The 24,365-nt window shown below is 32.1% G+C and overlaps 4 protein-coding genes across 7 annotated transcripts in view; 3 read left to right on the top strand and 1 right to left on the bottom strand.

Annotated features, from left to right (window-relative positions):
• The window catches only part of LOC108687561 (gamma-aminobutyric acid type B receptor subunit 1), an 11,231-nt gene extending 5,927 nt beyond the window's left edge, over window positions 1-5,304 (top strand). Inside the window, exons 9-14 of one of the 4 annotated variants that reach the window (XR_001931750.1) lie at window positions 138-381; window positions 693-936; window positions 1,062-1,456; window positions 2,158-2,311; window positions 2,375-2,543; window positions 4,533-5,304. Coding sequence is in view for 1 of the 4 variants with exons in the window: in XM_018193408.1 (XP_018048897.1) it covers window positions 138-381; window positions 693-936; window positions 1,062-1,456; window positions 2,158-2,311; window positions 4,533-4,576 (1,081 nt within the window). In the remaining 3 variants the exon portion in view is untranslated. Of the gene's footprint in view, window positions 1-137; window positions 382-692; window positions 937-1,061; window positions 1,457-2,157; window positions 2,544-4,532 lie in introns of all 4 variants that reach the window. The other 3 variants (XR_001931749.1, XR_001931748.1, XM_018193408.1) reach the window with 3 other exon arrangements.
• Window positions 5,305-6,962: 1,658 nt separating this feature from the next.
• Window positions 6,963-11,283, top strand: LOC108687454 (nuclear pore complex protein Nup54-like). Its single transcript, XM_018193221.1, has 5 exons — window positions 6,963-7,149; window positions 8,768-9,277; window positions 9,370-10,304; window positions 10,817-11,044; window positions 11,116-11,283. Exons 1-5 carry the CDS (start codon window positions 7,050-7,052, stop codon window positions 11,236-11,238), a joined length of 1,896 nt encoding a protein of 631 aa, XP_018048710.1. The 5' UTR covers window positions 6,963-7,049; the 3' UTR covers window positions 11,239-11,283.
• A 716-nt stretch (window positions 11,284-11,999) lies between these two features.
• Window positions 12,000-18,112, bottom strand: LOC108687461 (SWI/SNF-related matrix-associated actin-dependent regulator of chromatin subfamily A containing DEAD/H box 1 homolog). The gene is made up of 12 exons (XM_018193227.1): window positions 17,888-18,112; window positions 17,292-17,473; window positions 15,087-15,277; window positions 14,776-15,004; window positions 14,263-14,596; window positions 13,916-14,190; window positions 13,521-13,658; window positions 13,085-13,408; window positions 12,707-13,008; window positions 12,419-12,631; window positions 12,204-12,316; window positions 12,000-12,140 (listed from the first exon to the last, which is right to left on the bottom strand). The coding sequence occupies exons 1-12, from the start codon at window positions 17,982-17,984 to the stop codon at window positions 12,001-12,003; spliced, it is 2,538 nt and encodes an 845-aa protein (XP_018048716.1). The 5' UTR covers window positions 17,985-18,112; the 3' UTR covers window position 12,000.
• A 1,514-nt stretch (window positions 18,113-19,626) lies between these two features.
• LOC108687488 (glycerophosphodiester phosphodiesterase domain-containing protein 1-like) lies at window positions 19,627-24,347 on the top strand. Its single transcript, XM_018193265.1, has 7 exons — window positions 19,627-19,900; window positions 20,000-20,042; window positions 21,534-21,715; window positions 21,784-22,004; window positions 23,739-23,872; window positions 23,958-24,075; window positions 24,134-24,347. Exons 1-7 carry the CDS (start codon window positions 19,777-19,779, stop codon window positions 24,257-24,259), a joined length of 948 nt encoding a protein of 315 aa, XP_018048754.1. The 5' UTR covers window positions 19,627-19,776; the 3' UTR covers window positions 24,260-24,347.
• The last annotated feature ends 18 nt before the right edge of the window (window positions 24,348-24,365 follow it).

The following is a 24,365-nucleotide window of genomic DNA, read 5'->3' as shown; positions in this document are numbered from 1 at the left end:
TATATATATATATATACATCGTGCTGCATTCGTTAATACGTTATCTAACATATACCGCGGATCAGGCTACAATCTACAATCTACAATCTACAATCGATAGCTACAATATACATATACAACCGATGTCTACTTTTCAGAGTTATATATTCGTCTCATCCCAGCGCCAACACGATAATGCTAGTGGGAATAATAGTCTGCTTCTTGGCTGTATTGTGTATAGGAGTTGACGGTAGGTTTGTGACACCGTGGCAATTTTTGATAGTCTGCCAAGCTAGAGCGTGGACGATGTCGGTCGGTTTCACCTTGGCGTTCGGTGCCATGTTTAGTAAAGTGTGGAGGGTCCATCGACTCTCTACGAAAGCAAAAGCCGATCAAGGAAAAGTAAGTCGTATATACTTAATACGGATAATCGGGTCTCCGCTGATAAAGCGATACGAATGATCTTTAATAATATTCGAGAATATTATTAAATAATAATTGCGAATATTATTCGTAATTCTATATATTTTTTTACTACTTCGTCTTCCATCAGACTACTCTTCTGTGAAGACAGTCGTACCGCTTTTCCGCTTGAGTTCCTCAGTAGTAACAAGACTGATTTTTAGTTGTTCATGAAGATGGAACCATCCTGCATGGTTTGCTGTTCCCGCTCGTATGTCCCGCATCTTTAACCTATTCTCGATTCCTTTTAGTCATTGACGGCTAAACAAAAAGTTTCGTCTATACAGAAGAAGATTGAGCCATGGAAGCTGTACTGTATGCTGGGCGGACTGCTGTCGATCGATATCATCCTCCTCATCACTTGGCAAATAGTCGATCCGTTGCGTCGAAGAATCGAGACCTTTGCTCTGGAACTACCTCCTTATGGAGACGAGGACGCAATGATCAAACCCGAATTGGAACATTGTGAGAGCGAACACAATAGCTTGTGGCTCGGTGAGTGCGATTCTTGACTCAGAATGCACGCACGCCAGAAAATAAATGCCATGTGCTAATTGATATTAACCTAATTCTATTATGACGTAAAATTGTGTACAGAAATTGTGAATATTTTTTTCCAGGCTTGATCTATGGCTATAAAGGCATTGTCCTTGCTTTTGGGCTCTTTCTATCTTACGAAACGAGAAGCCTCAAAATCAAACTGATCAATGATTCCAGATACGTGGGAATGTCGATATATAACATCGTAGTTCTATGTTTCATTACGGTACCTGTTGTAATGGTCATCTCCAGCCAACAGGACGCAAGTTATGCCTTTTCGGCGCTAGCCACTATCTTCTGTTGCTTCCTCAGCATGGCTCTCATCTTTGTACCGAAAGTCATTGAAGTGATCAGGCATCCCAAAGATAAGTCCGAGTCGAGGTACAATCCAGACAGTGCAGTATCCAAGGAAGAAGAAGAGAAGTATCAGAAACTGCTCATCGAAAATGACGATCTTCAGAAGCTCATTGCTGCGGTAAGAATTTGAATGTCAATGCGCAAATAAAACTTATTTTTAATAAATAAAAGTAGCGTTAGAAATAGGAATGCTTAAATAAATGTACGTATTAAGGACAACGTGCATTAGCGAGACTATCATCCTATATTTTTTCTGCTATATTCTTTTGCCTGTACAAGTTTGCTAATGGTTCGGAATGTTTATTTTACAAATTGAAAGTTTTTTTCACTAAAATAAGATCATTTTTCTAAATCTAAAAGTATAATCAGCGTGAAGAAACTTCCAACAGAAAATGCAAAATAAACGCGGCCAAAGCGTTCAGCAGAAAAAACAATTTTGCAACTATTGCAAAATTTGTTAATATAATCGGTTTATACTTTTAAATTCAATGAAGAATTAAGGGCAAGAGCCATATTAAAACATCTTACAATATTTGCAAAACTGCTTTTTCATTCGATGTCCAATTCGCTAACATGATTGGTTCCTGTCTTAGTTCTTCATTGAATCCAAATGTAAATCATATTAAAGCAACAGTTGCAAAGTTGTCCTTTCTGCTGAATGCAGCCATTGTGACGATATTATGACGTTCCGAAACCAGAATTATTTCTTTTAATAAAAATGTTTTATTCTACTAAATTTATTCTAAAACAGATATTTTACTAATATCTGCTATCATTACTCTTATTATTCTCTTGCTTATTCAAACCTATATATTTCAGAAAGAAGAAAAAATTCAAGCCATCAAGCAGAAGCTGGCTGAACGTGACGCTCTAAAAGGAAGCGGCACAAGTCGTTGCAGGCAAGGTCAGCCCAAACAATCCTTCATCATTGCTGATTATCCGACCGGCGAGGGAACATCGGACAGTGCTATCGGTGGGGGTATTTCCATTTGTACAAAATCCTCCCGCGCTTCCGCTTCTGATGTTGAGTTTTCAGAGACGTACTTATAATCTCTTCACACACGAGTAAAATCAGAGGACACCGCTATGGACGTCCTTATGCATTCGCGCGATACATTTGGGACCTAAAGTTCTTTTCAATCGATCTCGGTGATTATCGTAACGCTTCGCTTTTAAATCAAATCATATTTCCGATATTATTTGTCGTAAGTATCGATGGGTACGTACTTGCGTGTTTCTTCACGATGCACCCTCAGACAATGTCTCGTTGAAGTGACCGGAGTACACGATTATCCACGATAGCTACATCGCAATGCGGTGATAACACAGACAATGAAATATTAAGTGACTATATTTACACATAATTTAAAAGAATAATAGAATGCCAGAAACTAGATTGTGATTTTAAGTTATTAAGAAATAATAGCGCATGCATTTTTCTCACGCAACTTGCACACGATAAATTATATTGTGTTCATTCATTACAGACTCAATAAATATAAAAAGTAATTTATTAATGCAATAATAAAATTAACGAATAGAGTGTTAATGTCATGTAAATGTGAATGTTTAGCTCATCAAATCTTTTAAAGAATTTTTTTTAATTAATAATAATTTATATAGCTCTTATCGCTTTAGTAAAAACACCAATTTCATAGTGTATATCGCTAAATATTTAAATATGCAAATAGTATCGAGAGTTAATAAGTATACGTGAAGTAGTAATTTTGATCGTAGTTAGCTAGTGACTCTCTTCCTGCGAATTCAGATAAACAGGAAACAGGAATACGATCTAAATCTGAAATTTGGCCTATGTGAAAGTTTTGTGAAAATTAGCTCTATCTTTTTGATAATAATGTGTTCTTCTTTCTATAATTATCTACTATTATCGATTAATTATTTATTGGCAAAACGATATGTGTATTTTTATATGTAGCCCGATTCCCGTTAGCTGTTGTGTAGACACCCGAGATTGGATGTTTGTGAAATTTTATCAGGTGTATTTTTCAGCACCTGTGAGAAAGTATTCAACCGGATTTCCTTAGCGTAATACAATCTTATCCTATGGACCAAGTTACCCCCTTCCGCGGAATAACATTTTCAGGGATGGAGCTTTTGAGTGTTTTATATCTTGACTTTTAACTCTTTTACGAAGAACTATATACTCGAAGAAAAATATAACGAAATATTTTAAGCCGTTAATGTTATCACCGTTTTCAGTCAGATATATATGTACCTTGATATTTTTCGTAAAAATATGAATTTCAAGAGAAAAATAAAAAATTATAACGGATGTAAACGAAACGTGTTCGTTAAACGGTACAGTTAACAGCAATATTACGATTCCTTCATGGTTTCTAAGAACGAAGGAACTAGAAATTAAATTCTTATACCGGGGTACATAATTTTCGTGTGAAAATATTTATCTTTCTAAACAAGAAAAAAAAGAAAGAGAGAGAGAGAGAGAGAGAGAGAAAGAAAGAGAATATAAATATATTTTGAAACGCACAATATATATAAATATAATAAACATATTATATTTTAAAAAAAATTTAATTATTTAATCGGTATATAGGACATTGCTGTAAATTGCAAATTGGATTTGACATGACTTAGAATGATGTTTATAACATGCTTATCGTTTGTTACAGAGCACATACTTGTTACACAAAGCAATTTACAATGTTTACGTTAGGCCTAAAGTAATCTTTATGATCATATGACTCAGTTATTGCAGTTAAATCTCGTTAGAAAAGTGTCATATTAATTGTGTACAGCATCAAAACGTTGTTGTAAACCTCATGAAGCTTACTCCCAAATTCGATGAGACAAAGAAATCAAATTACGATTTGGTCGAGTCCGGATTAATGTATTTGTCGATAAACGCGAAATGTGCTAACGAGATTTAAATGCTTACGAATTTTCACGCTGTTCGTTTATAATTTGGGAGTCTTGATGAGGTGAAATATTATCGTTGCTATTTAGCACATAAATTGGGGCGCACGATTGTTGATTTTTGATGAACGTTTTTGACAGAACACCAGGCGCATGCAAGATTGTTCTCGATTCTTTACGAATGTAGAAGAATGTTACATTACATCGACTTCCAAATCATTTACGAACGGATTTGGTATCAGTAATTATTCATCTGCGAGCTCGCGAGATTTATGGTATTTGACTTTTTGTTTTTTTAGGCACGCAGCACATCGCCGAAATGTACGAACTGCACCGACTATGATGCCAAAGCAATACACACAAACGAGCGCTACGCTTGCGACAAAACTTTCTTCTAAAACTAGTATTAAATCTATAACGTGCACACAACAAAAACGGTCAATATGCGAATATAATATGCGAGTCTTGGAACACGCCAAACGTGAGAATGACTCTCTGTACTGTCTGTGAAACATGATTTCGTGACGACGGTCTTTCCGTTTCTCACGTGTTACCTACGTAAAACGTAAGTTAGTTTATAGCGTGTGGAATTGTTTTATATGTTTCGATACGATTTGACTGCGCCTTAGAAAGAGAAAAAAAGAGCGGAAAAAAAAGAGAGAGAAACGGTACAGTATTGAGACATATATATCTTACGCGGATATTACGGCTGTCTATGTATCGCGTGTTCTCTCTTTATAGGCACACAAACCGAAGATATGTGAAATCTATCGTCGTAAATCCCCGTGTATAGGAAATATTTAAAACGAAATGTAATTTTTCATTTTACGGTACTTATACCACGCGCGTTCACCTACGCAGTATTTTTTACTGTACTCGTTTTGATCAACTGCCACGCAAACGGCGCTTGTAAGTCTAGCATTATACATTATGATAGTCTTATCGAACTGTTGACGAAAGTATCACATATATATACGTTAGATTATGGAGATATTTATTTTTAAGTTTTTGAATTATAAAATCCGTTAAAAATCGAAGGCTCTACCTATTATTATTGAACCCTTGGAATATATTGTTTACTCGAGCTCGCGTGACTCACGCAAGATACGTGATCGCGAGTGTTCGTATAATATCTCTACATTGTTTCTAGAGTTGAAATTTTAATAAAGAAAATTCTTAACACAATCACCAGAGTTTATGTCAATGTTTCTTCTTTTCCGCATGTATTTGATTATAAATGGATGATGATAGAGAATGAAAACCGATGGGGTTCAAAGAAGATATGCGTATATTTGATATATTGTATATTGCGGATATGATGCATTATAACATTTGGTATAAATATTGAACTAAAAGTGAGTCTAAACACTAATAATTAATTCAATCGGCGAATGATCTGTCAAATATTACTTTCATTAATACAAATAAAATTTCTCATTGTTTGTGGAAAGAGAAATTAAAAATTAGAGACGATAAATTAATTACAATTAGAAATTTTGTATGCAATTGATTCAATTAAATCACTAGCTAAATTAATCAGCAACTTATTTATTAAATAATTTTTCGTTGATACAGAGTTATCAATTTTTTTGTTGTTTGACAAATCGAAAGAAAAATTACTAAATTAGGAATAACAAATTGTGTAATATCCCCGCTGCAAGCAAATCCGCCGATTGAAGCTTGATATATCCAAATTCGAAATACATGAGATCTTATATTTCGATTTTGAACATGTATATCATTTGGATTATTTATTGATATATATTATTGAGTTATAACATTAATGTTATAAAATTATATATTATTTTTAGTTTGTATCAATTGGATTAAAATTAGAAAAAGTTAAATCGAAATTAAATTAATCTACATTGGCAGAAATGAATTTTAATTGATGACTGTCGCTAATCAATATTCGTACTATTTTATTACATTTTGTACATAAACAAAATTATTAATTTTTTGTTATTTAATATTAAAAAAAAATTAGATTAGATAAGATAATAAATTATATAATTGAAAATTTTACTTTTAAGTACTTTTATTAACTGAATTAATTACTAATCATGTATGTATTATTTGTACTATAATATATCTGTCTAATATTTCATTAAATAAAATTTTCTAATTTCTTAACATAAGAAAGGAAAAATTAGATTAGAGATGATAAATAATATATTTGGAAATTTTCAGCTTGAATTAATATTTTACAGATTGAATTAATAGCCAATAATTAATGATTAATTGAGTTAATCGAAATTTGATTAAAGTCGCCCTATAAAGATCACGTAGAAATATGATTTCTACATTCAACAGAATGCGATGACAAATAATGCGTTTGATGTATACGTGACAAGCTTTCTTTCAAAAGATAAAGCCCATTCTATAATTGTATAAGCGTAATTGTAAGAGTTGTAGTTGTAAAAGAATCAATCGCAGTCAAATATGAAGAAAATATTTAATTGTGATTGGTCAATTCTTACAACTAAAACTACTTACAAATTTCGCACTCGTCGCCTCGCGCAGATTTTCTGCGCACCACTAAATCTCCCGCTCGTGCGCAGATCTGTTCTCTGTCATTACACCTTCTGCACCTAAAATAGGACGAACATACGTCGTGCGTTGAAGGGAGAAAGAGAGAAGCTGAAAAGTGCACGAAGTATATTTGTGAAGAACCAAGCTCTTATCGCACGTGCGAACGGCCATATTGGAATTCGCTCCTGTCGCCGCGGGCTCGTGATCGCATGCGTCGCGACGTAGGTACGTCGTCACGATTAGCAGCGTGTTCGACCTGAGTCGCGGTACAGGGAAGAGTCGTTATGTCGTTCGGTAGCGGCTTCGGAGCGTCCACGTCAACGCCCGCACCTACGTTCGCGTTCGGCACCACGCCGGCGTCCACAGCGACGCCAGTTAAACCTGGTAAGCCACCTCTCGTCACAAGATCGTTTGTTTCTCATCCGCATCTCCTCCTTCCTTTTTCTCCTTCCTTCTGATTTCATCTCTTTATCGGATGTAGAGACGCGTTCCTCACTTTCGGACGTAGATATCTCGTGAAAATTTGTGTGACAATTTTGAGGTTAAGAACAGAACTCCAACGAGGATTTTCTACTTTGTCGGATTCTTCAATGAAGTTGAGGAATATTCGAGAAGCTCAACGTAAATATAGACCCTTCTCAGTTTCTTGTCGAGCTAGTTCTGGTGGTTGTGTCGGAACCCTTGTCCAGCAGAGGTTGGTTTACACCCCCGCAATCCGGGCTGCACTCGACGTCACTCTTCGAGAGAAAACTGTGCCTGCTCCTGGATTTCGCGATAATACACGCTGTGATGCAACACATGAATAATATAATTAGGAGGGTGGTCAGCAAAATGATTAGCAATGTCGAATGTTCGGAGTATTCGTCGGATTTGACGGTTTCGATCGAAGTGGCATGACTGTGATCCAGTATTGTGCGCGACTCGGTACTGTAAGGGCTAATTTTCCTACTAGCAGTTGTATCTTCCAAATAATACATTTCATTTGGAATTTTACCAAGTGTCGTTATCATGATTTCTGCAGTTGCATCCTATGCAAAGATAAGTGAATCAAAATCATTGCTAAGCCTGTTAGGAAATAAATTGTTATAACAATTATTACCCCAATTGCTATATCTGTAGTACCAAGTTCGTTTATAATTTGAGTGGAAAGATCATGTACTGACTTAATATGATTGAGAACCGAATTAGATGTAGCGGCTATCTGCAGTGAATTATGTGTCAATTGTGTGTAGAAGGTGGCCTGTTAAAGAAAATGTTATTATTTTTAATGTATTATTATTCTCTATTAAATTGCTATATTTTAATAACATCAAAAAATATTTATAAGTTTTAAATTTGTCTAGCATCAAAATAGTCTATTTTTATATTACCTGTAGATCATTCTGTTGACTTAGGAATGCCATCTTGTATTATTTTATGTATTTTATATGATCATATATTACAAGTTTATATATGTATTTGTAATCAACTTTTGAATTTTTTAATATATAGAAATCCAAATAATACAATGTCTGCAAACAGTTAAATTTAGTATTCATGCAATTCTTCCAATATATATAATCACAATCAAAAATATAAACGTTAAATTAAAATTATTTTCGTAAAAGCAACGAAAAATGTCATAATAGCAAATACCTTTTAATTGATATTTACCTAACTTCATGTTAAACAAAAAAAGATGACTTAAGCAGTGTTCGATGTCTACTACACTTAGGCTGGGTTGTTCTATCTTTTGATAAACTTTAGATCACTCTCTTATTCTCTCATATTCTTACTCTTTTATTCTTTTGTTTATTCATTAGATAAATAGAAAAAACACATAGTTTATTCGAAGATGAAAATGATTGGCCCACAGTATTGAAAATCTAGTGCATATATTATGCATATTATAGATTTTCAGGTGATAATAAATATATATCGAAACATAATATTTATTAATATATTTAACAAGAATGTTTATTGTAATTTTGTTGAAAGTGCTAATTAGTTACAAATTTTTAAGTGCCAGGATTTGGAACACCCTCGTTTGGGTTTAGTACACCGACTACTTCAACGCCAAGCTTGTTTGGCTCGCCGTCGACGCAGACTACCGGATTTGGTACTGGCACTGGATTTGGTACCCCGACAGCCACTGGTTTTGGCAGCGCACCTAGCACAGGTTTTGGAGCTGCACCTACGTTCGGTACCCCGTCAACCAGCGCCTTTGGTTCGGCACCAGCTTTCGGTAGTACCCCCGTTTCCTCCACAACTACTGGATTCGGTACAACTTCGACATTTGGCAGTACTCCTGTTCCCACAACTGGTTTCGGTGGTTTTGGAACAGCAACAACATCAACATTAAGTTTTGGAGGTTTCGGTGGATTTGGAACTGCGACCACTACTGCTGCCCCTAGCTTGTTTGGCGGATTTGGCACTCCAAATACTGCTTCAACAGGTTTCGGTACATCAGGTTTTGGTGCATTTGGGAGCAAACCAGTTACTACCAGTGGTACATTCGGTGGATTTGGGACAGGTAATGCGAAATTTTTTTACATATAGGTTAAAGCTTCTGATATTGCAATATTTTTTCCTTACTTTTTATAAATATATTACATATATCTATAGGGACAGGATTCACAGGATTTGGTACTGGATTGACGCAGCCTCAGCAACAACAACAACAGCAACAACAACAACAACAACAACAACAACAACAACAACAACAACAACCTACAAATACTGCATCAGAAGCTCTCTACAATGCAGTATTCAATTGTCAATTGTATAATGACGAGCGAGATAATACTATTGCCAGGTGGAATCTTATTCAAGCATTATGGGGTACAGGAAAAGCTTATTACTCCATAAATGCTCCACCTATAGATCTTACTCAGGAAAATTCGTTATGCAGATTTAAAGCCATTGGATACAGTCGCATACCTGATGCTGACAACAATGACGGTTTAGTAGTATTATGTTTTAATAAAAAAGAGAAAGATGTACAGGATGGAAAACAGCAATTAATAGCATTTTTTAATGGTTTGCTGGGAAATAAGCCCAATCTGACAGTAACTGTTGATAATATTAAATCAACGGGAGAAAATAAAAGTCAAGTGACAGTATATGTGTCGGAAAAAGGAATCACTGGTTCTTATAGAAAAATTCCTGCCAATGAATTGGTTGCATATTTATCGCAAGTCATGCAAAAACAGCAGTTAGTACAAAATGGAGTAGAAGATATATTTCCGCTGGTAAAACTTGATCCATCACAGTTGAAAGAGTACCTAGATAATCCACCTTGCGCTATTGATGCTAGATTATGGAAGCAAGCCCAGTTGGACAATCCGAACCCAGAACTGTATATTCCAGTTCCTATGGTTGGCTTTCAGCAAGTTAAACACAGACTGAAATGTCAAGAAGAGGAAACTGCTAGACATAGAGCGTTTTTGGACATGGCAGCTGAAAAAATACAAGGCTTGCAAAGGCAGCACACAGCTACACAGGCCAGACTTAAGGAACATAGGCGCACATTGTTGGAACTTCAGCACAGGGTTCTACAGGTATAGCAGATTCATTTTTCTTATTCTTTAATTGACTATTGGTTCCATAAGTGAAGCCATATTGGCCAGTAATAGATCGTTAACTAATTTTTAAGTCTTACGTATACTTAATCAAACTCTTGTCTTTTAATCAGTGACATGGTGGAAGAAACCCGAGCATACTGGATTTCTTTCACCATAATTAGGGGAATACGTAATCAGTGTAGCAATTATGCTCTTGTAGATCAGGAAACACAGTAGTCTTGATGTTAAGACAAGCGTCGACATTATCGTGTACTCATGATAAAGTCTTTATATCATGCGTGTACTTTACGCGAGATCTTAATTATTACATTTTGCAATTGACTCTTATTCATAGATAGAGCATAACTTAAAGAAAAATCCGGTGTATATGAGGCATGGATGGGATCGAATCACGGATTACTAGTCCGCGGATCGAGTACCGAATCACCCAACGTCAATGATTAATTTGATTTTAGTCATGATGTTTTTTTTCCGTTGATCGTTTAAAGGTGCTAGTACGGCAGGAGATTACGCGAAAAGTGGGATTATCCTTACAACCAGAAGAAGAAGTTTTAACACGCAGATTTGAAGCAATGCATTCGCAAATCAGTGCTCCAACGCAATATAAAGGAAGAATTAGTGAAATGCTCTCTCAACTCAGAATGAGACGACACATCGATATTCAGAACCAAGAAAGGTATACAATGGATCCTATAGCACAGGATGATATTAAAGCGGTAAGAAAATGTTCATTTATTCTAATTTAAAATTCTTATCGAATAGTATGTGTAATATTTTCTTATTTCAGTACCTAAGTATGGAACAGCAGGGCATGGCGCAGCTTATTTCGACAATAAACGCTGATTTAGAAAGTTTAAAAGTCATTAAAGATGGAATGTCAGAGCTTTTGATGAGCCAAAGTATATCATGAGGATTGTAATATATAATAAAATTTTTTCATGCTTCTATACAATTAAAAGATAATATGTTTATTAATGTTTATAAATGATCGTGATTGTGTAAATTTATTTTTATTTTTCACAAAACAGTGCCATATTTATTTCACAAATTCTACTTTTTTTCTTTGTAATCGGACATTAACGTGTCAATTAATGATATAAGGGGCGTCTACAATGGAACGCGTATAATTAGCTGTAAGAAATCAATCAATCTCAGTCTGTTTTCTCATTTAACTGATTAGTCAAGTTTCTTACAGCTTACTACTCACTATAGACAGCCCTTAAGTGTTGAAGATGATTATTATATATATAAATTATTTTCACTTTTATATTAAAATTTTAAAATGCAATTTAATAATTCTTGCTTATATGGTAAAGAAATATTTTTTAAGCACATTTTTTTCGTTTCGATGTTATACTTTGAAGTATATTTTAATATCTTAAAAAATATGTTAAAAGTGTGCTATATAAAATAAAACAAAATGCATATTACATAGATAAATAAAAGAATGATTTAATAAATGTATAAAATAACAAAAAAGGAAGTATTCCACAGCGCACATCATAAATATAAAAACTACAAATTGTGATATATTTCTGATTGAATATTGTTGATTGAAAAACGTGACCCTTTACAAAATATGTATTCACAATGATTTGATATAATTAGCGTGAATTAAATTGGAATATATCAAAATTGTAATTATTACAAATGGGAATCAAATTTCCCTTATTTACATTTTTTTAGCATTTTCTATAGCGTCAGTTCCTTTATTGGCATTTTTCATCGAAGATAAAGATTTAATGTGAACATCCTGGCCTATGGTCATCTTTAATAATTTTAGAATGGATTTTTTATCCGCATTTTCATTTTCTGTAAGCAAAATGCATTTTGTTAATATTTTCACGATTACAAGATAAAACGTCGTGTACTTACCTTCAGTAATTACTCCAGTAATTTGTTGTTCAAGATGCAACTTTTCTTGCGCTATCTCATACATGCCTTCCTCTATTGTGCCTTCACTTAATAACCTTATGATAGAAACGGGTCTGCAAGAGAATTCAGCATCTTGAATATGTTCATTTTAATGAATAATAAAAAAAGTTTTACCTCAACTTAAAAATATGCTTAAATTTTATGATTATACATACTTCTTTTGTCCTACACGGTGGCATCGATCTTCTGCTTGTTTGTCATTGTACGGATTAAAATCTATATCGTGTAATATAACTGTATCGGCAGCAGTTAAATTGATCCCTAAACCTCCGGCTCTTGTTGATAATAAAAATATGAATATACTTGGATCTTCTGTGTATTTATTTATAAGAGTCTGTCTTTCAGTCACAGGTGTACTGCCATCTAGTCTAATTTCAATATTAAATTCATTAGAATTAATCTGAGACAACATACAGCCACAATAATAATTAATTACAACAAACCTTAAAAATGTCTGTCCCCTAATAGTTAGATATTCTTCAAGTATGTCTAATACCATAGTAAATTGGCTAAATATGAGCACCCTGTGACTATCCGTTTTCAATTGTGGTAGTATCTTGTCTAGTTCCTTTAATTTACCAGCTTCAGGAATAAGTTCTTGGGGTAAACCGAATCCGGCTATACTTTTATATATACGAGTTAATTGATTTATTTGGTAATCAGATGTCCAAATCAGGTCTTCAAAGACGTATTCCGGATTCTTCTGTTTATAACCTGGTTCTTTTGCTAGTCTACTTGCTATAGCCTAATGATTGATAATTTATAATAAATGTACTAATTAAAGAAAATATCGATAAAAAGAAATTGCACAGATTACATACATTTAATTTATTCTCGTCGTAATAATCACGCACGAGAAGGGGATGATTGGCGAGCTTCCTCAATTGCATCATCATGCCAGTACCATTTACATCTGTAATTTCGCTGGCCTCTGCTGAAAATTGAGCGACTAACTTGTTATACATACTTTGCTGTTTTTCAATTAATGTACATCGTATTATTTCGTCTTTTTTATGAGGCAAATCACGTAAAACTTCAACTTTAAGTCGTCGAAGAACAAATGGCCGCATAATTTCCTTTGCATTTTTAACTTGTTCTCTTTCGAACATCGGCTGTTCTCCATTCTTCTTATCATTCGGTGCTTTCTGCAAAATTTATTCAGAGTGGATAAATTATAAATAAATGACATATATATATATATATATATATATTAATAGTGATTAATGCATTCTTAATAATAATATTTTAATGGCTTACCGGATTTTTAGAGAATAAGCTTTTTAAATCTGCTTGTTTTCCAGCAAACAATGAAGGCATTACAAATATTAACAAAGACATTAATTCCAATAAATTATTTTGTAAAGGTGTACCCGTCAATAGAATTCGACGCTTAGCCTTTAAAAAACAGATTTCGAGATTTTATTATAAGAAAACTTCTTACATTTCCATACATACGAGGTCTGTCCCAAAAAGTATTAGACTTGCGTATTTTTGTTTTTGGGCATCTCCTCTGTGGCAAATAAGGATTCAATATTTAGGAAGGATTTTGAGGAGAATACCTGTTTTCTATAATGCCCAAGATATACGCAGAAGTCGGATATTTTTGCGATAGATCTTATATAATGTATATAAATACATGATTAACAACATACATTAATTCTGACAAGATTTTCATATCTAATACTGCTCATATTCTTAAGCATATGTGCCTCATCAAAGACTACATAGTTCAACGGCATAACGCGAAATAGTCTACGCTCCTCTGGGGTACTACATATTAAACTGTACGTAGTTAATAAAACATCGACATCATCAAGATCACCATTTCGCCAACCCATTCGCATCTCTTTCCGTTCCTCTTGAGAGCCATAATATTGTACTACTTTCAAGCTAGGTGACCATCTTTCTAGCTCATCCATCCAATTTTCTATACCAGGAAAAGATTTTGTATATTATAAAAACTCTGTGAAGCAAATGTCTGAAAACACAATATATTTACCCATAGTTGAACTAGGAACGACAATTAAATGAGGCCCATCTTTTTCATCGAGGAGCTCAGCTTCTTTCAGATATGTCAAAAATGCTATCACTTGTACTGTTTTCCCTAAACCCATTTCGTCGGCTAGTATACCATTTACATTTTGTGCATGCAAAATAGCAAGCCAGTTTAGGCCAACTATTTGGTATGGAGCTAATGTCAAATTTGGCGATAATGCTTTTGGCTGCTGTGTTATAGATGATGCGCCAACAGCTACAGCTTTTTCCATGTTGATTGACAAACGAAAGCATTTTTTCATAAGATGTTCTATCGCATGACGTGTAGATAGTAATACCTTTTTATGCATATTAAAATTGAATTAATCGTTTTATATATATGCGTGTGCGTATTTTGTTATAAGAATTATGAAAATATCTTAAATTTAATGAAAATTAATCTTTGTTCTCGAATTCTAATAATTTTGTAGAAGATAAAAATATTGTTAATTACATAAGTTATTTTTTTCAAATTTACCTGAGCTGCATTTAATAATTCTGTATCTAAATATTTTGTATTTTGAAATTTATTCACTAAGTCTCTCCAATCTTCAAATGGCCTTGCATCTATAATGGCTTGGGCTTTTTTTGAAGAACATTGGGACATCAGAAGCAGTTCCGCAAGTATGGCATTCCGCATAAATTCTAAAACTGCCTTTTTATCACCTGTAAGCTCATTAGATATCTCTACATCCGAATCCTCATCACTGTAAAATAATTACATATGTTTATATGGCGATCATATATTTAAATTTAATTGTGAATACAATTTGTTACAAAATAACATACCTATTAAATACTTTGTCTTTGTAATTTCCCTCATCTGAATCGATATCTATATCCTCGTCTTCATTTAATTTTCTTCTTTTCATTTTATTAGTTTTTGCAGACGCTTTCAAACTCCGTTTCCTATGTTTTTTAAGTGTTTCCTCTGCCTCCTCGACGTTCCAATTGGTACTTTTAAGTACTTCTTGTATATGCTAAAAAATGGTTCATATCATTTTTTTTTTATTTAATATTTAATATAGTCACAAATATGTTCAGTTAGCATTTCAGGTAACAATAAGCTAATATTATTTTGATAATATAATATTAAATAATATCAAATACGATAACCATGATCGGTCAAAGTGTTTCAAATAATATATTATATATTCTTTATTAAATTTATTCTAGATATGATTGCGCGCTGACTAACTTTCGGACTTTCAACACAATTTTGAAACGCTAATAATCCCCTAAATTAGATTAGAAAGTAAGATCTTTCTTTTTAATCCAATTTAGAGGGGATTATTAGCGTTTCAAAATGCTTGTGTTGAAAATCTGAAAGTTATCAGCGCGCAATCATATCTGGAATAAATTGATTTAATAAAGAATATATAATGTAATAAATATTAATTAAAATTTTCGAGCGATTGAGAGCAATAATAGCGCAGTAGTTGGTGCATTTGATCTTAACAATAGTACGTTTCAATTTTTACATAATAAATCGATCGAATATTTCAGTTTCATTCAAGCCATCTTCAGCGATGTATTTAATTACATGTTCTTGGTTAAAATCAATGTTATGTATTAAATCGAAGAGTGTAAGTAAGGAGAGTCTTTCAATTCCAAATTAAGAGAGTAACTGTCAAAAAGCTATGCGGCTAAATGATTGCTAAAGGAAAAGAATTAGCAAAAGATAATTGAAAAGGAAAGTGAATCTTAAAAAGACTTACCTACTGCACTCTTTGTATATCTGGAGGACTTTATAATAATATGTGAGAAACGAAAATTAAGAAATATCATTTGATACGATTATGGATATTTCAATATCGAATTAAGTTCGTTATACAAATGCATTGAAATATGATATTGAGTAATCATAAAATAAAATAAACATTTAACATTTAAGAAACATGAATCTTCAATGTACATTATGTAGATAGTTAAACATATGGTAGTCTATATTATATAGATATTCAAAAATCATAGATTAAAAAATTATAATGATGTAATGTAATTTTGACAAGCCGACAATTCAAATTTTATCGATAAATTAATATTGAAAGTCAAAATTATTTGAAACATCTAACTTTGACCGAGCATGACTTTCTTTATCGTATTTTATGTATTCACACATACAGTCGTGCTTAAAAATATTAAATAATATTTTAACGAAAAATGACGACAAAATAAGAATTTATGATGTCAGTTCATTACCTGGGCAGCTTTATCTCGAGTATCAAATATAATAAAGAAACATTCTTAGAGAAATTCATCATACTGAAAAAAATCATGTCATAACGTTACATGATGAAATTATCTATTTAAAACATGTAAATCATGTATTGGATTGTTCCAAATTAGTACGTGATTTTTTTTTTAAATGATGTAATTTGAAAAAATCACATATTAGAAATAATTTCATCTATTATTTGATTTTATATTTATCGAATTTTGAATGATAGAAATAGAAAAATTAAATGATAGAAATAGAAAAAAAAAGAACATATATATCATGTGACTTTTCAAAATACGTAAATCACATACTGATTTGGAACAATTTTCATTACGTAACTTACATGTTTTAATTTTTAATTACATGATTTCATCATGCAACTGTATGATGTGATTTTTTTCAGTAGGGTAATATTGAAGTGATTAATTATTTATTTTGGGTACTATAAACAATTGTTTAGTGTTGCTTTAATACTCAAAATAAATAATTTCAGGTATTAAATTAAAAATTTTATAAAGATTTCACCTGTATTTAGTAAAAAAGATATAATGCGCCTTCTATAATAAGCCATTAGTCATAAATCAGAAGTCAGAGCTAAAAATTGATCTGCAATCGGTTATCAATTTTTATCTTCTGACATCTGATTTATGATTAATGGTTTATATTATAGAAGGCTCATAAAAATTTAGGCAGTATAATATACTAGTTAAAATTTTAACTAAAAATTAATTTAACTAAAGATACTTAAAAAATTTGAATTTGAAGATACTTACTGTTGCATCATTCTGTGGATACAAAGTTGTCAGGTACTTTAACTTATTCTCTTTACCTTTGGCATTACAGTCTGAACTTAGTTTAACTGGACTACCAATATCACTATCACTATCTTCAATGCGATTTACAGATTTACGGCGCATTTGTATATCAGGAGATACCAAATTACTGTCCTCGTCCGCTAAAATTAGAGAAAAAAAAAAAATAAAACATATAGGTCTTTCACTCAGACGCCAGATAAGATAAAAACAATTACAAATTATATATCACATACAGTATTAAAAATTTATATAAATAATTTATATAAATTGATATAAAAAATAAATAATTTATATAATAAATAATAATAATAAATATAAATAATAATTTATATAAAAAAATTTATATAAATAATTATAAAATTTGTATCAGGATGCAAATGCGCAGAATTGTTTAAAAATCAAAATTTATATCATGATATATTAAATTGCTAAATTAAAACATAAATTAAAACTGTTAGCGAAAATATAGAAAAGCGAATACGACTATCAAGGATACCAATTATGCGCGTGCATCGATTGACAAGACAATAGCAAAAAGATATGAGAGTTCTTACACAAGTTCATGGCCTTCGTTTGTTTTTTTTGAAAGCGGAATTGTCGCAAGAGGCTGGAACTACTCGTGTCTGTTTTGGGCGAATTCGATTCGGACATCGCGTCAATCGTGCGAAGGACGCTGACAGGTATACATTTTTCCAGGATTAACTTTCGGAATCGTCTGCCAGGTGCATTCGGTGCGGTTCGTCGAACGCTGCTAAGCGGGATTATGTCCGTTACATAGAACGTAGATTGTCAAATCAGCAGAAAGCAGCTCAGACTGCAGAGTGCAGCGCCGGCTGCGAGAATAAAATTATGCGTGATTTTCACGTAAGATACTTTCAACCGAAATGTTCCAGATTCAAGGAAATGTAACGGTATCGGAAATCTAATAGGAAGGAAAATAGACATACACTTACAATGACAAATAGAAGAAATTCATGTTTGTATGACAGAAAACGGGACTGAATTATAAATAAGTATCGTCGTTCGTGATGTTTGTATTTTAATTCAATTTATAATTCATACAGTATAATTAGCACGCATTACAAAGAAAATTATCCAAATAAAAATTAACATCAATGAATCGAGATAAAAAATGTTAAAAAAATTTAATATTAGACAGCAAACAATTTCATTGATGCAAGATATATATATAAATAATAATAGCATACGATATAATAGAAGGGATATCTAGAATTATTTAATATTTAATTGGTGATCAATTTATAAAGTAATATTTGATTATTCTTATTATTGTTGATTATTATTATGTTATTTAATCGTTACAAAAATAATTAATTTTTTATTAGCATTCAAGGCTTAACATAATTAGATTATAGATAATAATTCTATTTTTAGCAATTATTCCAGCTTAATTAATCGCTGATTAATCAGTTTAATCAAAATCGCTCTTAATGTTAATCGGAATTTTATGCCCATATTCAAGGAAGCCTTACATTTAAGGCTTTCTTAAAATTATCTTCAGATACTCTACGAATTATTTCATTGGCTACTGAGCATCTAAAGATAAATTTAAGGAAGCCTTAAGTATAAGATCTGACTATGAATACGGACATTAGACTGTACTATAATAAGATGATGAAGGAAATATTAGGAGAAAAATAAATATTAAATATTAGAAATTAAACAAATAGGAATAAAGATTAAACGTTGTGCAGAGTATATACATAAGATATAAAACACATTTATTTGCATGTAATATGTATTATTAATCTCTTTTTAATTAATTGTTTGGTTTTATTCTTTCTTTTATGTGTATAGGGCCGTTTTTATATATTTTTATATTCAAGATCGTTTTAAATTCTGTCTTGAGGTATCACGAACTGATCAGAAAGCCGCGTTAGCGACGGCTTTTTTAAAATAAGAATCGACTATGGCGGTATTCATAATCAAGTCTTATTTCAAGACTTGATTATCTTGTCTTAAGTAATGTCTTAAGACGTTAATGCAGCCTTCTGATTGGTTTGTGACTTCTTAAGATCGTACTTAAGACGGTCTTGAATATAAGATCTCTGATTATGAATACCGACCTACGAATACAGAAGGTTGAAGTCGCCTCAAAAGAAGCCGTCCTGTCATCAACAACGTTTTTCACGGCGACTACCAGCAACGCCTGATTGGCCGATCGCGAGGTGCGCGGGAAAATGAAACAGTGCACCCGGGCGCTTTGCCATGCCGCTGGCCGCTCTCGAGTGCGCGTGATTCAAGGCCGACGGCCACACACCTGCACCGTCGTCGTCTGCTTCACCGCTTCCACCGTTTATTTGTATCAATTGCATCTGTCGTAATCTGTATTCTGTCATTTTGTCACGAGACGCTGAGAGCACCGTTATGTTCAACGGCGGATAAGTGTATTGAATAGCACTGGGTACCAAGGGAAGCAAGAATGTTGTTGTATACGTTGATCGGTGGCTACATGCTGACCTCGATGATACTATTTAAGTACCCCACCCTGCTGCATAAAAAGAAGAAGGTGAAGTTTTTGTGTCAGCACATTAGCCATCGGGGCGGTAAGTCATCCTTGCGTTCCTCCCTTTGTTTACCATCCGCAAATTTGTAGAATTTGCGATGAATTTTATTAATTTATTCTTACGTATGAATCGTTTTAGGTGCCGGCGAGAGTTATGAAAATACGATGTGCGCGTTCAAACGGTTAGTGCAAATATTGTTTACTCAAGACTCCCCTTCATCCAAGACTGCGAAAATATATTGTCAACCTGTGCTAATTGCTGTGATATTTAATCACCATATATATTACATGGCAGCATGAAGTAAAAATGTTTACATGTGATTTCACTTTAAATACTTAACTAAAAGTAATATAGTAAGGAAAATTTAATGTTTTTTTGTTTTATATCAATTTTCGTGTCCTCACTTTTACATTGATATTTTGAATTCTTATAACATTTATTTTTAATATATAAAAATTTATATGGTATATATGCATATATTTGTAGCATAAAATGATAAAAGAAATTTATTTCAATATGAGTTATTAATTTCTATATAATGTAATTTATTTATTTATTTATATACAAGTAAGAAAAGAAAATCAAAATAATGTTTTTATCAATTTATATAACTCGAAAAAAGTAAGATACAAATGTATCTAATAATACACAAGGTATCCCATTTTAATCGATCATCTCAAATATCTCTTGAACAATGCATTTTATGGAAAAAGTTTCAAATAAAAGTTTTGAGACTTCGAGGGAGACATAAGATGGTACCATTGACTTATCTTTGGGTGACATCAAGGTGAGAGCAAGATCATTTTGAATTTTTTAAATGGAACTCTCCATTTTTTGTTACATATTTTTGTAGCTTACTTGAGTTAACTTACCTTGAGAGTTTTCCAACACTATAATTAAGTTCATTTTCATTAAATACTTTTCGAATTATAAGACTTGCAAGTTACAACACCACTGGCATCACCATTATCCAAGGTATCGGTGTCCGACAGCTAAAACCTCTTGAATGTTATTCAAAATCATGATCTGAATAACATTGGTCAAGATCAAGTCTATTGGAGATTGTTCCTCTTATTTTCATTTTTGCACTAAATTCATTTCTACGTAAAAACTTGACTCTTGACTAATATTATCCAGGTCGTGATCCTGAACAATATTCAAGAAGTTTTAGTCATCGATCAAACACCTTGGGTAATACTAATACTGACGATACTGTCTTTCAAGTCTTTCAAGCCTTTCAAGCCTAACTCGCAAAATACTTAATGAAAATGAACTTAATAATAGTGTTTTGGAAAACACTATTATTAAGTTACAAGTAAGCTACAAGAATATGTAATGAAAAATTGGGGGTTTCATTTAAAAAATTCAAAGTGACGAAGTTCCAAAACTTTGTCTAAAATATTTTTCCTTAAAATGCACTGTTCAAGAGATATTTGAGGTGATCGATTAAAATGAGACACCCTGTATGTATGTATGTATATATATATATATATATTTTTTTTTTTTTTTTCATTGGATTAAAATATTCTCTTGACTATCTTAATATTTATTTGATCATGTCTGCTGATTAATATTTATGATTATAAATAAAATTGATTAAAATTATGCCAATATCATATTTTATCAATTGTATACGTAAGTAAGAAATCAATATCTTTGCTTGCAATTGCAGAGCAGTGGGTATCGGAACACAAATGTTGGAATTAGATTGTCATCTTACAAGAGATGGCGAAGTAGTAGTCTCTCATGATCAGAATCTTTTACGCAGTACTGGTATAGATAAGAATATCGCTGAATTGGATTACAAGGATTTACCACTTTTAAAGCAATGTTTACCAATTGATTTTGATCCAGGTATTGTTATTTATTATTTAAAAAAACAACTTAACGAACAGAATTATTTAAGAACTATAGTTGAACAGATGTGGAATATGTCGGTTCGGCAAAGGAAGAGGATCGACGATTTGCATTGTTACGAGAAGTATTTGAAGCATTCCCCAATATCCCCATTAACATTGATATTAAGATCAATAATGATCGGCTTATATCGAAAGTTTCCGATCTTATAAAAGAATTCAATAGAGAAGAATATACAGTTTGGGGAAACTTTAGTGATGAAGTTACACAGAAATGTTATAAAATGGTATGTTAATACCTATTAAGCTTCTGTAAAGATCAAATTAATACATTTTGGAAGAATTGAAATAATACTTCGTAAAAAATGGTAGTAATAATAATAATTTTGAAACTGAAACTTGCTAAGATTTTTGTGCTATTATAAATGCTGATATTTAATATTTAAATGACATATACAGGATAGTAAATACTCTAAAAAATTTTAAAGGATCCTCCTACAAATTCAAAAGAAAACTTCATATGACCATATTTTCCAAAATTTTGGGGAAAAACGAAACTTTTCTTCAATTTTGACATCCTGAATTTTTAAAATTAAGCCGTCGATATAAAATTATATGAAATTTTATGAAGTTTTCGTCTTGAATATTGAGTACTTAGTATCTATTGCGTATAAAGAATGCCGTACAATTCTTATGAAAAATGACATTCGGCGAAATTGGAGGGTTATAACTTCGCTATTTTATAGTGTATGTGATGCTGATTAAAAGTTAATATTATTACATTTTCGCAATTATAATATAATAATTAATATTATTACAATCTTCGCAAAAATTAAATTGTTTTATTTTTGTTGTATTGTTTTTATTTAAAGTCAGATAAAATTTCTAAATCGTACGTATTTAGTTAATCCTTGCATAGATCAAATGTATCATAAATGTGAGAGTAGAAAAAAGTATTTTTACATTTTTTTATGAGAACACGTTGTGACGATTGCTTTCATTTCCAATAAAGTGGAAGAAGAGATATTGAAGACAAAATTTTCGACTAAAATAACAAACGTTTATAAATCGATTTTTTGTATATTTGCAAATAAGATAAATAAAATATATTTTAAAATATATATCTTATTTGCAAAAACTGATTTATAAATAAAGATATATTTTAATAGGAAATTTTTTCAATATTTCTCTCCTCGCTTTACTGGAGGTGAAAGGATGGAATTGAAAGTTCGAATTATTAAAATACTTTCATTAAAAAAAAAATTATTTTTTTTATTCTCATATTTTTAAGATGTTTTACTATTAGAAGTAATAATCAAACATAGAATTTGTGAATTTTGTCTGTCTGAAGAAGTTGAATGATTTATTTGCAGAGATCATAGCAATGTTAATTATTTTTTTTTTATGGAAGAAACTTTCAAAAAGCACTCCTGATTATGTCGCGTTCTCTCTCCCTCAACAGAACAGATGATCTCCTCATTTCCTGAGGAAGCAGTTGGTCCAATCCCGCGAAATTAATGCAGCTTTCTGTGCAGGGGCTGTGTTGAATTTTTATTCACTAAAATTCCTGTCGTAGTCATTCTCCAGAATAAAGAGGGAAGGGCACCGGAAACTCACAAGTATTATGCAATATCCTAATTGTGTGTCGAATATATTGTCCTCCTTTAGAGGAAGGGCGGAGAAGTTCCAGAGAGATCTCTTTTTAATCTTATTCTCTTCGGATCGTCCCAGAAATACGATAGAGTGCGAGGCATTACACTTCATCACTCCTATACGCAAGGACTAGACAGACAGATGTGTCTGCCTACCTACAACTGGTGGCTTTGCCCGGATAGCTCGGTGGTAACTACGACTATTCGTGAGGGATATTAACTTTTGATCAATACTAGATAAACTATAAAATAGAGCCAATTTCGCTGTAAACCATTTTCCAGAAAAATATGTGACTTCCTTTATGCTACATCCTTTATGCTTTATGTTAATTTTTTTGCTATTTTTAAGAATCTTGATTTTTGTTGTAGAATCCAAATGTAAATTTACTGTTTTCAATGCAACGTGTAGCAATGTTGATTCTTCTCATGTATACTGGCTTGTTACCATTTGTACCACTAAAGGAAACACACCTTGAAATTTTCTTACCTTCAATTTATTTGCGGTAATATAATTGGAATTTTTATGTCTTTGTTACAATGGAATTATGGAAAGAAACATTTCTTATAAAAAAGTTCTTTTGATTCTAGAAAAAAAGGAGAACCGAGTCCAACATTTTTACCACTGGAAAAGTTGGTAGTACGTACGATTAATGTACTATTAGTGAGGCCATGTTTATTTAATCATTTAAGAGCACGAGGTATACATGTAAGTATATATAATTAATCATCTGATTGATTTTTAATTGACTTATATTTTCTTATAGGTTTATTTTTGGGTCTTGAATAAAGATGAAGAATTCGAAAGAGCATTTAATTTGGGAGCAACTGGTGTAATGACAGATTATCCAACAAGATTAAAATTATTTTTAAAGAAACGTACAATAGAATGAACCGGATAGATTTCTAAATAGTCACAGATAATACAAATTATTAAAAAATTTACGAAGTTATTTATCTGGGAAGAGATATCTGCCACGATAAGCCAGAAGATGTATA

Source organism: Atta colombica, unplaced genomic scaffold (assembly GCF_001594045.1).
Source record: "Atta colombica isolate Treedump-2 unplaced genomic scaffold, Acol1.0 scaffold207, whole genome shotgun sequence".
Classification (NCBI taxonomy): Eukaryota; Metazoa; Arthropoda; class Insecta; order Hymenoptera; family Formicidae; genus Atta; species Atta colombica.
Note: the sequence above shows the minus strand (reverse complement) of the source record. Positions and strands in the feature narration are given on the sequence as shown.

Excerpts from the sequence above, each read along its gene's own strand:
- LOC108687461 (XM_018193227.1), bottom strand. The coding sequence starts at position 17,984 with ATGTCCGAATCGAATTCGCCCAAAACAGACACGAGTAGTTCCAGCCTC. Across the intron at positions 13,659-13,915 it reads AAAATCTTGTCAGAATTAAT|GCTAAGCGTCGAATTCTATT; the intron begins GTATGTTGTTAA and ends TGTTTTTTAAAG. Across the intron at positions 13,409-13,520 it reads GCTTATTCTCTAAAAATCCG|AAAGCACCGAATGATAAGAA; the intron begins GTAAGCCATTAA and ends TAAATTTTGCAG.
- LOC108687454 (XM_018193221.1), top strand. The coding sequence starts at position 7,050 with ATGTCGTTCGGTAGCGGCTTCGGAGCGTCCACGTCAACGCCCGCACCT. Across the intron at positions 10,305-10,816 it reads TTCAGCACAGGGTTCTACAG|GTGCTAGTACGGCAGGAGAT; the intron begins GTATAGCAGATT and ends GATCGTTTAAAG. Across the intron at positions 11,045-11,115 it reads CACAGGATGATATTAAAGCG|TACCTAAGTATGGAACAGCA; the intron begins GTAAGAAAATGT and ends TTCTTATTTCAG.
- LOC108687488 (XM_018193265.1), top strand. The coding sequence starts at position 19,777 with ATGTTGTTGTATACGTTGATCGGTGGCTACATGCTGACCTCGATGATA. Across the intron at positions 21,716-21,783 it reads ACCAATTGATTTTGATCCAG|ATGTGGAATATGTCGGTTCG; the intron begins GTATTGTTATTT and ends ATAGTTGAACAG. Across the intron at positions 24,076-24,133 it reads TAAGAGCACGAGGTATACAT|GTTTATTTTTGGGTCTTGAA; the intron begins GTAAGTATATAT and ends ATTTTCTTATAG.